The 16,018-nt window shown below is 43.7% G+C and overlaps 2 protein-coding genes across 2 annotated transcripts in view; one reads left to right on the top strand and one right to left on the bottom strand.

The window, feature by feature from the left end:
• Positions 1 to 254: 254 nt before the first annotated feature.
• On the bottom strand, positions 255 to 5,263 carry LOC117347029 (cytochrome c oxidase assembly factor 3 homolog, mitochondrial). The gene is made up of 2 exons (XM_033917319.1): positions 5,012 to 5,263; positions 255 to 805 (listed from the first exon to the last, which is right to left on the bottom strand). Exons 1-2 carry the CDS (start codon positions 5,217 to 5,219, stop codon positions 702 to 704), a joined length of 312 nt encoding a protein of 103 aa, XP_033773210.1. The 5' UTR covers positions 5,220 to 5,263; the 3' UTR covers positions 255 to 701.
• Positions 5,264 to 5,686: 423 nt separating this feature from the next.
• The window catches only part of CNTD1 (cyclin N-terminal domain containing 1), a 42,616-nt gene continuing 32,284 nt past the window's right edge, over positions 5,687 to 16,018 (top strand). Inside the window, exon 1 of the mRNA XM_033918091.1 lies at positions 5,687 to 5,863. Coding sequence (XP_033773982.1) covers positions 5,689 to 5,863 — 175 coding nt within the window. The 5' untranslated portion in view covers positions 5,687 to 5,688. The remainder of the gene's footprint in view (positions 5,864 to 16,018) is intronic.

Genomic DNA, 16,018 nt, shown 5'->3' with positions numbered 1-16,018 from the left:
TGAAGTACTACAGAGGCAGAGTGAAAAATCCAGAGTGGATTCCTTCTGCAGAGCATGTGAGTATGGAGAAATAACCCTATTGTCTACTCTATGCTGTCGGTTCTTCAATTCATTTTTTTTTAATCTTGCACTCAGGCTGAAAGTCTGATTATTTTGTTTCAACTGTTTTAAAAATAAATATAATTTGATTTAATTTTGGAGTTTTATTGGCTGGCTATTCCAGTTTACCCCCATAAACAGTCCAAAACATCTGGTCTAGCTGAATATTAATTTATTTTGAGATAAACAGTTTCTTCCATGAAGCACATACACCAAGTCTACTTATCTCAAATAAATAAGGAAACTATTAAAGAAATTCAGGAAGACACAACACTTATCAGACCCTCAATTTATCAAAATTGGGATTGATTATCTCCAAAATCAAGATTTCCAAGCAGTGACTGGTCACTGCAAATCTAAATGCTGTGAGAGGAATGTCAAGAAATTAATCTAACAGATGTACGATGGACACATGAAGGTAATTTTAGAGAACCCCATTTTCCTATCAAGTAGGCAAAGTACAAGCAGCGTACGACACGAAGTGTCTCTGAAAAGTCAAATCACTCTTAAGGGGAGGACTCGGTAACATCGTCTGCAAAGTACAGGCACAGCTCCATTCCCATCCCAAACATATGCACATTGTAGCATTTGTCATATTAGTTTCAATTTGCAGAAGTTTTTCGGGCCAGTGTTCGGGCAATTTTTGCTTCTTCCTCCAGTTCATCTAAGAACTTTTCCTGGGAGATAGAATAAAAGGTATAACCATCTGCAAGAAGGAGTTAAAGAAATGGCTTTGCAAAATTTTCTCAGTACATTGTAGCTGAATGCAAGGACTCTCTGGATCAGAAATTCATATCATTAAACATGAAAATATACATAGAAATCCCAGCACTAAAACAACTTATTTTTCATGTTTCTGATATATTTGATATACTGCCAATCTTTTATGTTTTAATATTTATTGAATTTATATAAACAGATGTGAACCAAATTATCATCATATAATATAATATTTACTTCAAAGGCACCTGTAAATTAAACTGAAGTATGACTATAGTCACCTAAAATTCTCCAAACCTTGTTAAAATTTGATAAATTGCGCATTTTAATAGCAGCTCTCTCTTCATACTTCCTTACTAAGCAAATGTGTAAGGGGACCCCTCTAGACCAGGAGTAGGCAATTCCAGTCCTCAAGAGCTGGAGCCAGGTCAGGTTTTCAGGATATCCACAATAAATATGCATGAGATAGATTTGCATCTGAAGGAGGCAGTGCATGCAAATCCATCTCATACATATTCATTGTGGATATCCTGAAAACCTGACCTGGCTCTGGCTCTGGCTCTCGAGGACCGGAATTGCCTACCCTTGCTCTAGACCAGGGGTGTCAAAGTCCCTCCTTGAGGGCCGCAATCCAGTCGGGTTTTCAGGATTTCCCCAATGACTATGCATGAGATCTATTTGCATACACTGCTTTCATTGTATGCTAATAGATCTCACCCCTGCTCTAGACAAAGCAGAACCAACAAAAAGAGACACTGGAGATGCCAAGTCCAACCTGTGGTCACAAATCCTTTATTTGCAGTTTGTATCAAAAGTTTTATAACGAGTCTTTAAAAATTGCTAAAACAGGCAAAGTTCCAAAAGACAAAGTCCCAACTAGGATCCAAGTTTCAGCGATGCCATCGCCTTCCTCAGGGGACAGTTATGAACTTGCAACGTACTGGGAATGGTGCGTGTGAATGCTTTGGCGTCTCTTCATCCAAAAAGTGCCAAAAGTGGACAAAGAGACGCCAACCTTTAAAATCAAAGAAACCTGTAATGGGCATTTGAAGGGGGCTGGGCGCAGAAACAGGAAAGAATGGGGCAGGCTGGGCAGTACAGGACAAGATGCCACATCTTGGGGAAGGCAGGTATATGGATATCAAGGAAGCGGGTAGGAAGGATTACCTATACTTGAATATAAACCCTCAGTCTGTATTTGAGTCAACCTTTTTCCCCCTTTTTGGGGGAGGGGAAAAAAAAAAGTTTCCTCAGTTCATATTTGGATCAATTTATACAGATTGTAGTTATACCATCTGTGTTAGCACAATTATGGGTGTCAGTATAATGATAGCACTTTAAAGCTACGTGGTAATGTTCTCCAGTTCAAAAAGTACTTGAAAGTTCTGTACTTACTTTTATGGAACGAGGACCTTGACCTTATAATATTGCAAGTGCTATAAAGGCTATTTTTCATGTGCTTGTTTTATTATATTTTGTCTAACATAATCTGCTTTGGTTGAAAGCAGAATATAAATGAAATGGAGGTACTACCTGCAAATTTATCTCATACATATCCATTGTAGATATCCTGAGAAACCAGCTAGATACGAGTTAAGGATCAGGTTGTGAACCCCTACTCTATAAAGTCTCAGATGTGTGCTGTGGACAGAATATAACAGCATGCTTAGGGGAGTAATAAGGACCCCTACTCAGTTACAGGTCAAAAACAGAGGCAGATTCTTAATGTTGACATTGAATAGGATTATTTCTGTGCAAGCTCGTTTAATGTATATTGGCTAGTGGACAGCATAAGTAGAATGACATTCAATCTAAATTCTTGAACAGGCTCTATAAATACCAGAAATGGGCGTGTAGATCACAGATTAAGTCTGGCTCTGGATCATGTCCTAAGTGTGGGTTCCAGGAGACATGCTTATATTCTACACCCAGATGAACAGATCTCAAGAAAGATGGTCTTTATCTGCTGCCATCTTCTATATTTCCATCTCATGTCCGTATATAGCAGGGTGCGATGGGGATCAATGTGGGACCAAGATAAGAACTGTGCCTTTTAGAAAGCCGACGACCTCCCCTGGGGCAGCCAGTTGTTTACAGTTAAAACACCGTTTAGCAAGTTAGAAATGAATTTTTATTTGTTGACTGATAAAGGCCCTCCATAGTATTATGCTAGAGATTAAAGATGCATGTATTGTAAACACAAATATACTGTAATTATTGCTATAAGTTCTGGCATGTCTTATGTGCCAGACCATGGAGAGGGAGGAAAAGGAAACAGATGCCAGACCAGGGAAAAAGAAGGGAGGGAAGAAAGGAAGATAGGAGATACCAGAGCATTGAGGGGGAGGGAGAGATGGAAGGGAAGGAGAGGAGATGCTAGGGTATGGGGGGGGAGGGAAGGGAAAGAAACTGAAATGAGAGACCATCGGAAAGGGAGGGAAAAGGAAGGAAAGAATATGCCAGAGCATGGAGAAAGAGGGAGAGATGGAAGAAGAGAGATCCCAGGGCATAAAGGAAGGGAAGCAGATGCCAGACCACGGGATGAGTTGGGGAGGGAAGGAAAGGAGGAGAGAGAAATGCCAGAGCACAGGGGAGTGGAGAAAGAGAAAAATGGAAGGAACAGAGAAAAAGGGTGGATGCTGGATGTAACGGAGAGTAAAGAGAAGATGAGAAAAACAGAAACCAGAGACAAAAGGTAGAAAAAAAGATCTATTTTGTTGCTTTAGAATAAAGTAGTATTGTATCTGTATTGATAAACATTTATAAATAGAAAATGGAAATAAGGTAATCTTTTTATTGGACTAATTTTAATACATTTTTTTTTTACTAACTTAAGAAGGGGATTATGAGTAGATCGCAAGAGGTCATAATGCCACTATACAAAACAATGGTCAGACCGCACTTAGAATACTGTGTCCAACACTGGTCTCCATACCTTAAGAAGGATATAACTCTGCTGGAGAGAGTTCAGAGGCGAGCCACGAAACTTGTCAAATGGATGGAACATTTGAGCTACAAAGATCGACTCAAGAAACTAGGACTGTTTTCTCTCGAGAAGAGAAGACTGAGAGGGGATTTGATAGAGACTTTTAAAATAATAAAAGGATTTGATAAAATAGACCAAGAAGCAACATTACTAACATTCTCAAATGTGACACGGACTAGAGGTCATAGACTGAAACTGAGTGGCAGCAGGTTCAGGACAAATGTCGGGAAGTTCTGTTTCGCACAGCGCGTGGTGGGTGCTTGGAATGCGCTCCCGGAGGAGGTTGTGGAGGAGACTACTATGCTGGGATTCAAGCGCAAGTTGGATGCACACCTTCTAGCATATCATATTGAGGGATACGGTAAATCCGGGACTTCATAAAGGAGTACTAAATTGGGCCGCAGCTTGTGCGGATCGCCGGATTAGATGGACCTCGGTCTGATCCGGTGAAGGCGTTTCTTATGTTCTTAAGACCATAATTGCAAAAGTAAAATTAAACAGTTTCTTGATCATATGACTCTTTAACAATAAACGAAAATATTCTTATTAAGACTTAGCCAAAAGGAAAGAGTTTTACCTCATGCAAAATTGTCATTTCTTTCATAAAACATGAACCATTTTTTCTGAGACCCTCCAAATACCATCAAATCCAAAAAGTAGCCCTGCAAAGGATTAGTTTGAGACCACTGCCTTAACTGTATCCATGACATCCTGTTTGTCTTTGGGAAGCAGAACCAAGATTGTGATATCATAATGCCTCATTCCACCAATAAGAGCCAACCTCATCAGTGATGTCACAATGGCTTGATTGTCCTGTTCTCCCCTCTGCCCTTCAACCCAGCCAGCAGATTAACTGTGCCCCTTAACTCAGTGGTCTGAAACTCGCGGCCCACTAGAATCTATTTTGAGGCCCTCGGTATGTTTATCATAATCACAAAAGTAAAATGAAACAGTTTCTTGATCATATTCTTATTAAGACTTAGCCAAAAGGGAATATTTATAAACTATAAAGAGTTTTAGCTCATGCAAAATTGTCATTTCTTTCATAAGACATTAACCATTTTGTTTCTGAGGCCCTACAAATCCCAAATGTGGCCCTGCCAAGGGTTTGAGTGCGAGACCGTTGGCCTACGCGGTTCTTAGAGCGCGCGGACAACCTCCCACGTGACTCTCCGACTCAGAACCCGCGGCGCCCCTCAAGGATACAGATGCCCAGCACCGCCGCTCCGATCACCAGGCCGGTCAGCGCGTTCCGACCCCGCAGCCTCTGCGCCGCACCACGCTGCCACTGAGTCTTCTCCGCCTGCCGCATGAACTCGCGCTGCGCCGGGCTCAGCTGCTCGCGCTCCGGATCCACGCGCCGGGCGAAACTAGCCGAGCTCTCGCCGCGACCCTTCTCCAGGCCATCCGCCATCTTTGCACGACTGCGCGCGCACGTCACTGCGTCTGATGCGCGCTGGGGGCAGAGACAGAGAAGGCGTGCGGCGGCGGCGGCGGCCATCTTTATTAGGGGCGTATGCAAAAACAAAGGTTGCGGAGGGGCTGTTACAGTGTACGGGTTACCTAGGTGACCGGAAGCGTGGGCGGGACCGTCTCAGGGCGTTTTGGCGCATGCTGGACCCAGCTCGCGCATCCCGGTTATATTTGAGGAAATCTGTGACCTAAACCTTCGTCCCCCCTTTTTCGAAATTAATTAACAAACTACCGGATTTTGTTTTTGTTTTCGTAGTGCCACCGATAGACCCAAATTAGTTGTGGCTCTGTTGGGCTATTTGTTTTTTGCAAAATATTTTTTTTTAAATCGTATTGTGTACGCTTTGTTTGAAATAGATTGGGGGGGGGGGGGGGCAAGAGAAGAGAGACTAAGGAGGTCGCTTTGCAAAATGAGCGAAACGAAGGAGGGGCAGCCTGTGGGCTGCATGAGGCCAAGCATGGTGTTTGGAGCGGTGTCCTCTGACACCTTGGAAGATGTCCTCCTCGATTTAGCTAAACAGAACGAGAGGTCTCTCTCGTCCCTTTCCCAGCACTCAGGCTGCTTTAAAGAGACCAGGATCATAGGTGAGAGACCAGAGTTTCCAGAAATAACTAATAACTTAAGAAAATTAACTGGCTCTGCCCAACTGAAAACCAGTGCGCCCAAGAATAAGGCCAAGGCAGCTAAAGCAGTGTGCTTCAGAAACCTTTTGACACCTATGGACCGGCGGAAATAAAATAATTATTTTGTGGACCGGCAGTTGAAAAACACTGGGCTAAGTCGTGCCCATCTCCACCCCAGACCCCATAATCGTACTAATTGTAACACCATTTTTTCCATTCATTTTTCATATATACACTAAACTAAACTAAGCCTTAAGTTTATATACCGCATCATCTCCACGCAAGCGGAGCTCGACACGGTTTACAAAGCTTAAAAATACAAGAAGAGGGGAGAGAGAGTTTACAAGGGCATATGAAAAGGGGGAAGTAGGAAGGAGATGTTATATATTAGAGAAAAGCCAGGTTTTCAGTTGTTTCCGGAACAGCTGGAGGGAGCCCAGGTTTCGCAGCGGGATAGTGAGATCGTTCCAAAGGCCCGTGATTTTGGAGAGGAGGGATCTTCCCAGTTTGCCTGCATGGGGGATGCCACGTAGAGAGGGGAAGGATAGTTTATGTCTGTGGGCGGATCTGGTGGTAGCAGGCGTTTGGGCGAGGAAGGATAGAGGGATTAGTGGCGGAAGGATGCCATGAATTATCTTGAAAGCTAGACAGGAGCATTTGAAGTGAATTCTGGAAAGTACAGGGAGCCAGTGGAGCTTGGTAAGTAAGGGGGAGACATGATCAAATTTGCGTTTAGCAAAAATCAATTTGGCCGCAGTATTCTGGATGAGCTGGAGTCTGTGAAGACTTTTTTTTGTTAGGCACAGGTAAATGGCATTACAGTAATCGAGTTTGGATAAGATGATGGATTGTACCAGGACGGTAAAGTGTTTTTGGTGGAAATAGGATCTAACTTTCCTAAGCATGTGGAAGCTGAAAAAACATGATTTTGCCAAGGAGTTCAGGTGATCATTTAGGGAGAGGGAGGAATCGATAATGATGCCGAGGACCTTGCTTGAGAATTCAAGGCGAAGAGCGGGACCTGTGGGTAGAGTGAAGAGGGTGGGCAGGTGTGCTAACTTTGGGCCGAGCCAGAGTAGTTTTGTCTTTGATTCATTTAATTTCATCTGAACAGAGAGGGACCAGGCATGAAGTCTCATTATGCATGAGGTGATGTTCTCTTGGAGGTTTGTAAGGTTCTGGTCTGTTTCGAGGAGGATAAGGATATCGTCTGCATATGTGTAAATTGTTTCAAGGGGGGATAGTTTGAGAAGCTTCAGGGAGGTCATATACATGTTGAAGAGGATAGGGGAGAGCCCTGTGGGACCCCGCAGGATGGTGTCCACGAGGTGGATTTGGAGCCGTTTGCGTTGACAGTGTAGGAGCGTGCGCGAAGGAAGTTTGAGAACCATTTTAGGACAAAGGAGTCTATTCCTATCTCGGAAAGTTGGTAGATTAGTATGTCGTGGTGCACGACGTCGAAAGCTGCGGAGAGATCGAACTGTAGGAGAACAGCAAATTTGTTTCGGGCGTGTAGTTGTTGCACCTTTGAGATTAGGGAAACTAGGAGGGACTCGGTGCTGAAGTTGGGCCTAAATCCGAATTGGTAGTGTTGGAGGATGGAGAATCTCTCTAGGTAAGCGGAGAACTGGGTAGCGACTATGGTCTCCAGAAGTTTTGTTAAAAGAGGGATGTTGGCTATGGGGCGGTAGTTCGATGGTAAGGAAGGGTCAAGATCGGCTTTTTTCAGAAGAGGGGACAAGGCAATGTGGCCCATTTCTGAGGAGAACAGGCCCGATAGTAAAGCTTTGTTTATAAGGTTTGTAAGGGAAGAGATGGCCTGCGCTGGGATGTTTTCGTAGAGGTAGGATGGGAAAGGGTCTAGGATGCACTTGCAGGATTTAAGTTTCAGGCAGAGTTTAGAGATCTGGGGCTCGGATACAGGTTCGAAAGTAGTCCATGATCTGTCAGCAGGGATAGGGTCGGAGTCTTTCAGAGGAAGAGAGTTGTAAGAGATAGCTGGGGGGAACGAACTCTTTATGGTAGAGATCTTCTCGTTGAAAAAATTAGCTAAGTCATTTGGAGATGGGAGGGTGGGGGAGGGGGAGGAGTCGTTTTTAGAAGTTAGGTTTCGCCAGATGTGGAAGAGTGTACTGTTTTGGTTTTTTGATCTGGAGATTTTATCTCCATAGAAGATCTTCCTAGCTTTTTTTAGTATGGAGTTGTAGGATTTGATGTTTTCTCTCCAGGATTGCCTATCTGAAGGGGATTTCGATTTTTTCCATCTTCGTTCGAGGGCTCGGCATTTCTGTTTTAGTTCCCTGTGGTATGGGAGATACCAGGGGGCCTTGTGAGAGTAGGAGATGGATTTAGTGGCTAGCGGGGCAAGAGCACGGTACGTGGTTTCCGAAAGAGTCACCCAGTTGTGCCAGAATGCGTCTGGGTCCATGAGAGTGGGAAGAGGAGGGAATTTGTTGAGGAACTGGGACCAGAATAGTTCACTAGTGATTTTTTTGCGGTAGGTGATGGAGTTTGAGGCTCGGGTAGGGGTACCAAGGACTGACATGAAGACAGGGAGGCAAAAATGGCCTAGGAGGTGATCAGACCAGGGAACAGATTCCCAACGGGTCTCAACAGTGGAGGTTTTGTGCTCAGTCAGGTCAAGAAAGCTGATGATGTCGATGGAGTGCCCCTTTTCGTGGGTAGGGGTGGGTGGTGGGGCGGTGAAGCCTAAAGAAATAAGGAAGTCTTTGAAATCAGTTGTGTCCTTGTTGGTGTTGTCCTCTAGGTGAAGGTTTATGTCGCCAATGATCAGTAGTCTTTGGAATTTTAGATAGGCCCTTGTTATGGTCTCAAGAACAATTTCGGAGGATTTGTTCCAGGGGGAAGGAGGGCGGTAAAGTAACAGGATGCCTAATGGGTGGGGATGAAGTTCGTCATTTATTGAAGCTAACATGAATTCTAAGGAGGGATGGCTGCCCTTTTCAAGAAGTTCAACATTAAAGAATGATTTGTAGAGAAGGGCAAGACCTCCTCCTTTTCGGTTTATTCTAGGGGAGAAAAGACCATGGTAGCCTGGGGGACAGAGTTCATTTTGAGTGTGTAAGTCGTCTTTTTCGATCCATGATTCAGAGATGCACAGAAAACCCGGATCATGATCCTCGAGTAAATCTCTTATTATTTGGGTCTTATTTCTGACGGATCTGGCGTTACAATAGAGGGTGGGGACTGGGGTGAGAGAGTCTGAGGTAAGGTTGGGTAGGTTTGCTGGGGGAACAGGTTTCAAGGAGGTGAGGTTAACTCCTCGGTGTTTTTTGAAGTGATGGGGTCTGGTGGGTATTAGCGTGGGGATTCTGAGGCCAGGACAGGTGTTTTTGATGAATGTGGTGTCGGGAGAGTTTGGGGGGAGAGGTTTTTGAGAGTGGGAAGTGTTTGTGAGGGAGAGGAGAAGGAGGATAAGGGGCCAGAGTGAAGGCTTCATGGTTGGAGTCAGGTGGGCCAATATGAAGGGGTTAGAGAATTTGCCAGGAGGAGGGGAAGGGGAAGAGAGAGTTGGAAGAAACAGGCAGTGCAGTTAAAGATAAGACAAGGAGTATGTCCAGGGGTCGGTTATAAATAGTTTTTTTGTTTTGTTTTTTTTGTATATAATAAATTTATATATATTTTTTTTTTTTTTTTTAATTTTATTTTTATTTTTATTTTTTATTTTTTTTGGGGAGGGATTTGCCGACCAGGGGGGTCAGGTTAAATGTACACGTTGCCAGTTAGAAAGTTGGGTACGGGCAGCTGCCCGAAGTTGCCTGGCTGAGAGTGTATTAACAACATAATAGTTAACCACAAAATTAAAATACACAAAGCACATTGTATGCTTTTCAACACTCATTCCTACCAGAAAACAGATAACCCATGCAAATGCAGGACTAAAAGTACTAATATTTACAAACAAACCCTAAGATGCAAGACTCTGCAAGCAGTACAACCCCAGAGGAAAAGAAACAAATGCATTTCTTCCTGAACAGACAGCAAATGTAAATCAATCACTAAAAAAATAAAAGCATTCCCCCTACCTTTGTTGTCTTTCTCCCTCCATCCTGTGCTTTGCCTTCTGGCCTGTCCCCTCCCCTGCCCCCCCGGTGTTATCTTCAGGCCGGTCCACGGTGCGATCAACGCAGCATTTTCGGGCCGGCTCCCTGAGTGTTGCAAAAGCTGTGGGGAGCAGCTCCTCATTGCAAACACTGAGAAACCGCGAATAACAAAAAAGACAAGATTCGCGATGTCAGTTGAAAACATTGCACCTTTTGAATAACAACACAGTACTGTACATTAAACATGGGTGAACCAGTACTATACTGTACAGTAATTATCTTTTATTCAGTTGGTGTCTTCCTCCTCATTGTCCAGTATATGTACTGCATGCAGTGCAAGAGGAGGAGAAAAAGAGGATAAGTGAGCACCAGGTTCCTCAGGCAGTGGAAGTGGATCTTCAGTATGCAGTGTAGGGGAGAGACAAGAGGAATGCCAACTCATGGGTGGAAGAGGTGGATGGAGAAGCAGTGACTCTAGGTGTCTTTTGGAAATACATTGTGATTTCCGACTGGCTCCTCTTCATCATTTCTTTATATATATTTTTGTATGTAGAGATCGCTGCTTCTGCTAACTCCTTCATCTTTAACGTACGTACCATGGATGGGTTGATGTCATAGAAAGTCAACCGCACCATTGAATCTGCATCTGCCCTCTGCAATATTATCCAGTGTAAACTTGTCTTCTAGCACTTCTTCTTCTATTCCTTCCTCCTCTTCATCTGGTATTGCCTCTCCTTCAGGAGTAGTCAGGTCAATTAGGTCATCTTCCATTAGTTCTTTTGCTTTGGTGTCTTCAAAGCCTTCCCAACCCACCTGCCTTGCCAAGTCCACTATGTCTTCCATAATTTCTTGGACAGGCTCTGTGATATTGACAGTGTTATCCCTTTTTACACATTCCGGCCAAAGATTCTTCCAGCACAAGTTCACTGACTCTGGCTGGACAGCTTTCACTGCTCTTTCAATAATATTGATGGCATTGGCAATAGTGAAGTCCTTCCACTTTTTCATGATGTTATCCATGTTTGGGCCTTCATCCATCGCATGCACAATCCTCTCCAATGAATACCTTGTGTAGTATGCCTTGAATGTCCTAATTACCCCCTGGTCGAGAGGCAGGATGAGAGATATTGTGTTGGAGGGTATGTAAACAATCTCAACACCCTCAATGTGGAACTCATATGGGTCTGGATGTCCAGGGGCATTGTCCAGTATCAACAGAACCTTGAATTCCATACCTTTATTAGCCAGTTATTTTCTTACTTCAAGCACAAAACACTAATGAAGCCACTGCCTTCTTGTTGCTCATCCAATAAACAGGCAGCTGGAACTTATTTTTTCCCTTCAAGGCTCGGGGGTTCGCTACTTTATAAATCAGTGTTGGCTTTATCATATGGCCTACTGCATTTGCACAAAGCAGCATGGTTACTCTATTCCTTGCAGCCTTGAAACCTGGTGCTCGCTTATCCTCTTCTAATGAAAGTCCTCTATGGCATTTTCTTTCAAAATAGAGCAGTTTCGTCTGCATTGAATGCCTACTCAGGTTCATATCTCTTCTCTTCAATAATTTCCTTAAAGGTAGCAGGGAACTCTCTAGCTGCCTCTTGGTTGGCAGATGCTGCTTCTCCTGCCACTCTCACATTACGCAGGCCATACCTGTGATGGAATTTATCAAACCACCCTTTCCTGACCAGAAAGTTGATAGATTGTGACACTCCGCCTTCTCTGCTCTTTAAGTTATCATACAAAGACTTTGCCTTTCCTCTTATCATCACAGAGTCTGCCGGAATTCTCTTGTAGTAATCCTACACCCACAGAAATGTTGCAGCTTCCATACGAGAGACTGACATCTCGCACATGTAATGTCTTCACACCTGCAGGAGTAGCTGTTGCAACAGCTTCACGGATTGCTTTTTCATTCTTTATGTACCCAACGGGAGACTCATTAATGCCATAATTCCGAGCAACAGTGGAGGATGAATTTACTCTGAAGCATATCCAATAATTCAACCTTTTCTTATAAAGTTTTCACTTTTTTTCCCTCTTGGGAGCACTTTTGGTAGCACCAGAAGTCTTGCGCCTTGTAGCCATGATGGGAACCAGCGAGATTTCTCTGTGCAGTGCTGGGAATCAGCAATTTTATCTTTAAACGCTGGGGATCAGCGATTTCTCTGTGCAGCGTGGATTTGAACTCACAACCTCATGGTGCTGAGGCTGTAGTGCCACACTCTCCCCCAATATGGTTGATGTGATTCAGAACCATCATTTAAAAATGGATGACCTGGGCCTACATGGAGTGATGAGTGGGGCTTTGGTTGTCTTGTTGGGCAGACTGGATGGACCATGAGGGTCTTTTTCTGCTGTCAGTTACTGTGTGTTGAAATTACTTCCACAATTCCCAAACTTAAATATTTCAAATCTGTAGGAGATCTCAATTATGAAGTGCATACAGGCAGACTAAAAAAATATTTCTGAGCGAGAAGAGTTTTGAAGAAAACTATAAATTATTGATGCAAAAGATGTCCAATCTTTTGTTCCTTCCATATTCACATTTTTAAATAATGTTCAATGTGTTATTTCTGCAAATAAATAGTAAAGATGCATTAAAATTAACATAAAGATGTGTTGGTATCGTGTAGAAGTTTGTCAATTTCTGTTCAGTTGAGTTCATTGGGCGAGGTTTACTTTGAGCTAACAAAACTCAAGGTGGACAAAGCCATGGGACCGGACAATCTGCACCCCAGAGTGCTCAGGGAGTAAGGTGATGTCCTGGCAGAACCGTTAGCCGTGCTCTTCAATCTCTCACTGAGTACAGGGACAGTCCCCTTGGACTGGAAAACAGCTAACGTCGTTCCTCTACACAAAAAGGGTTGCAGGACAGAGGCTGCAAATTACAGACCGGTGAGTCTGACATCGAAAGTATGCAAACTCATGGAAACACTGATCAAACACCAATTGGATACGGTCTTGGACGAAGGGAATCTACGGGACCCCAATCAACATGGATTCACCAAGGGTCGGTCCTGCCAATCAAACTTCATCAGCTTCTTTGACTGGGTAACAAAAAGACTGGACGAAGGAGATTCACTGGACATTCACTTAGACAACAGAACTCATTATTAACATTCCGCAAATCGGTAAAGACCCTCCTCTTCAACTAAAGATCTCCTCTGTCTTCTCCCCCCCTTAGGCCCCACCCTCCACTCTCCTATCACCTTCCCGAACTTCCAGTATGACCCTCTCTTACTCTATCCACTAACAAATTGTACCTAAACGCTCATAACTTTCCTTAAACTAAACTACTGTATTTCCCCCTTCTCTCTTTCTGCATACTCTCCCTGTATTTAATTCTCTCCAAAAACTATAAATCCAATCCCTAAACCTGTTGTACTACTTATATGTCTAGTTACTCCCCACTGTGTATGTTCATTTGTAAACCATTCTGAGCTATTGGGAGGACGGGATAAAAATCTAAATAAATAAATAAATAAATAGTGTACCTAGCTTTTGACAGCGTCCCACACCGCAGACTGTTAAACAAGATGAAATCAATGGGGTTAGGAGAGACTCTGACGGCATGGGTCAATGATTGGCTGAGTGGCAGACTTCAGAGGGTGATGGTTAACGGTACTTTCTCTGAGACATCGGAGGTGACCAGCGGGGTGCCGCAGGGCTCGGTCTTGGGTCCGCTCCTCTTCAACATATTCATAGGAGATCTGACTCAAGGGCTTCAAGGTAAAGTAACATTATTCGCCGACGACGCCAAACTATGTAATATGGTAAGCAAGGGCAATTTACAAGATAGTATGGCGCAGGACCTGCGTACATTGGAATGCTGGTCCTCAACCTGGCAGCTGGGCTTCAATGCTGGAAAGTGTAAGGTCATGCACCTAGGTAGCAGAAACCCGTGCAGAACTTATACCTTGAACGGGGAGACCTTGACCAGGACTTCAGCGGAACAAGATTTAGGAGTAATCATTAGTGCAGACATGAAATCTGCCAATCAGGTGGAGAAGGCTTCCTCAAGGGCAAGGCAGATGCTGGGTTGCATCCGTAGAAGTTTCGTCAGCAGAAAGCCTGCTGTCATAATGCCATTGTACAGGACCATGGTGAGACCTCATCTGGAATACTGCGTGCAATTCTGGAAGCCACATTACCACAAAGACGTGCAGAGGGTCGAGTCGGTCCAAAGGATGGCCACCAGAATGGTCTCAGGGCTTAAAGGTCTCTCGTACGAAGCAAGACTAAACAATTTGCAGCTCTACACTCTCGAGGAACGCAGGGAGAGGGGAGACATGATTGAGACGTTTAAATACGTCACCGGACGTATAGAAGTGGAAGATAACATTTTCCTTCTCAGAGGCCCCTCAACCACAAGGGGGCACCCGCTCAAACTCAAGGGCGGAAAATTTCATGGCGACACCAGGAAGTATTTCTTCACGGAGCAAGTGATTGATCAATGGAACAAGCTTCCAGTACAGGTAATCGAGGCCAGCAGCGTGCCAGATTTTAAGAATAAATGGGACGCCCATGTGGGATCCCTACGTGGGTCAGGGTAAAACTTTGGCTAATCTTAAGGGGAGGGTCTATAGAGTGGGCAGACTTGATGGGCCTTGGCCCTTTTTCTGCCGTCATCTTTCTATGTTTCTAACAGGATCGAAATAAATATACAATTTGGCCTGAGTGCTTAATTGTTTACCACTGTAGGTTCTAGGTGGTGCCAACTAAAGCAAATTACTTTACCAAGTTCTAGAACTTTTCAGCCTGTGGAAAATAAAGACCGATAGCATTGATAGTGTTTATTGGTTATTGTAGATTAACTTGCAATAAGATTATTCTCCCGGATTTTGTGTATGGCATACTTCTGAAATGTGCACACAAATAAATTGGATAATGAGCTCTGAACCATCAATAATTGGGTGTTAGCAACCAATTATTGATATTAACTGGCACTCCTAATATTTGCACGCATATCTAGATGCACACTTTTCTATAAGACACAACACCTAACTCCTGTGCTGCATATCTCAAAAAGGTGTGTGGTCATGGGCATTCCAAAATGTTGCATACAATTACAGAATATTGCCTAACTTGGGCACTGGTATTTATACTAGGTTTCAGCAGGCATAAGTCTGGCACCCAAAAGTTAGGTGCAAGATTTTCACCAAACACTATTCTATATAGGGCTCATATCCTTTATAGAATAGTGCTTAGTGCTTAATTTTTTTGGCGCCTATGTTTTGACACTGTTTTGTGAAATTCATTATGAATAGTGGTATAGAAGAAATTTAATAAATAAAAAAAATGTGGAATACCAAGCCTTTGCAGACAGATCATATAGGGACAAGTTTGAAGCTTGCCTGGGGAGCATTTTTTTTTAAAAAAACGTGCATCCCGATTGGCTGATTAGACAGCTGTAGGACGCCTAAAATCGGGATGCACTTTAGAGAATCAGGGCCATAGTATCTAATGTTCACATCCTTACAGGCATCAATCAACATAGCTTATATTTCAGAACTGAAGTATAACACAACCATGACTTCAGCCCATGTCAGCTGACCAGCCTAATTCAGTGTCAGTTTTGCCTCATTGTATATATGGAGTTGTAGTTCTAATCTTCACATTGATCTCACTAAAAAAAAAAAAAATCTGAATGTTCTTTAGCATCCCTCCAGATTAGCACAGAACGGATGGGTTTACGCTTCTTTGCCAGCAGGTGGAGACTGAGACATTGGGCTAGATTCACTAAGCCCACCGATCAAGTTCCGACCACTTAGCGATCTCTTTGTGACCCAAATTCCCTCCAACCCGATTCATTAACCTCTATCCCGATCATCCTCCGATCTGCGCATGCAAATGAGGGGGAATGGCATTCAAATGTAGGCAGGCAGCGATTCACTAAAAAACCTGCAACACCGACTGGGCTGGCCGATCACAAACAAGCGACTCACTGCTTTCCGACTGCATCTCTTTCTCTCTGCCTGCTGACTGCCCTGACTTTCCAGCTCTCTGCCCCCCGACTCTCCTGCTCTCTCTGCCCTGACTTTCTGCCGCA

Source organism: Geotrypetes seraphini, chromosome 13, assembly GCF_902459505.1.
Source record: "Geotrypetes seraphini chromosome 13, aGeoSer1.1, whole genome shotgun sequence".
Taxonomy (NCBI): domain Eukaryota; kingdom Metazoa; phylum Chordata; class Amphibia; order Gymnophiona; family Dermophiidae; genus Geotrypetes; species Geotrypetes seraphini.
This window is presented reverse-complemented; position numbering and strand designations above follow the sequence as displayed.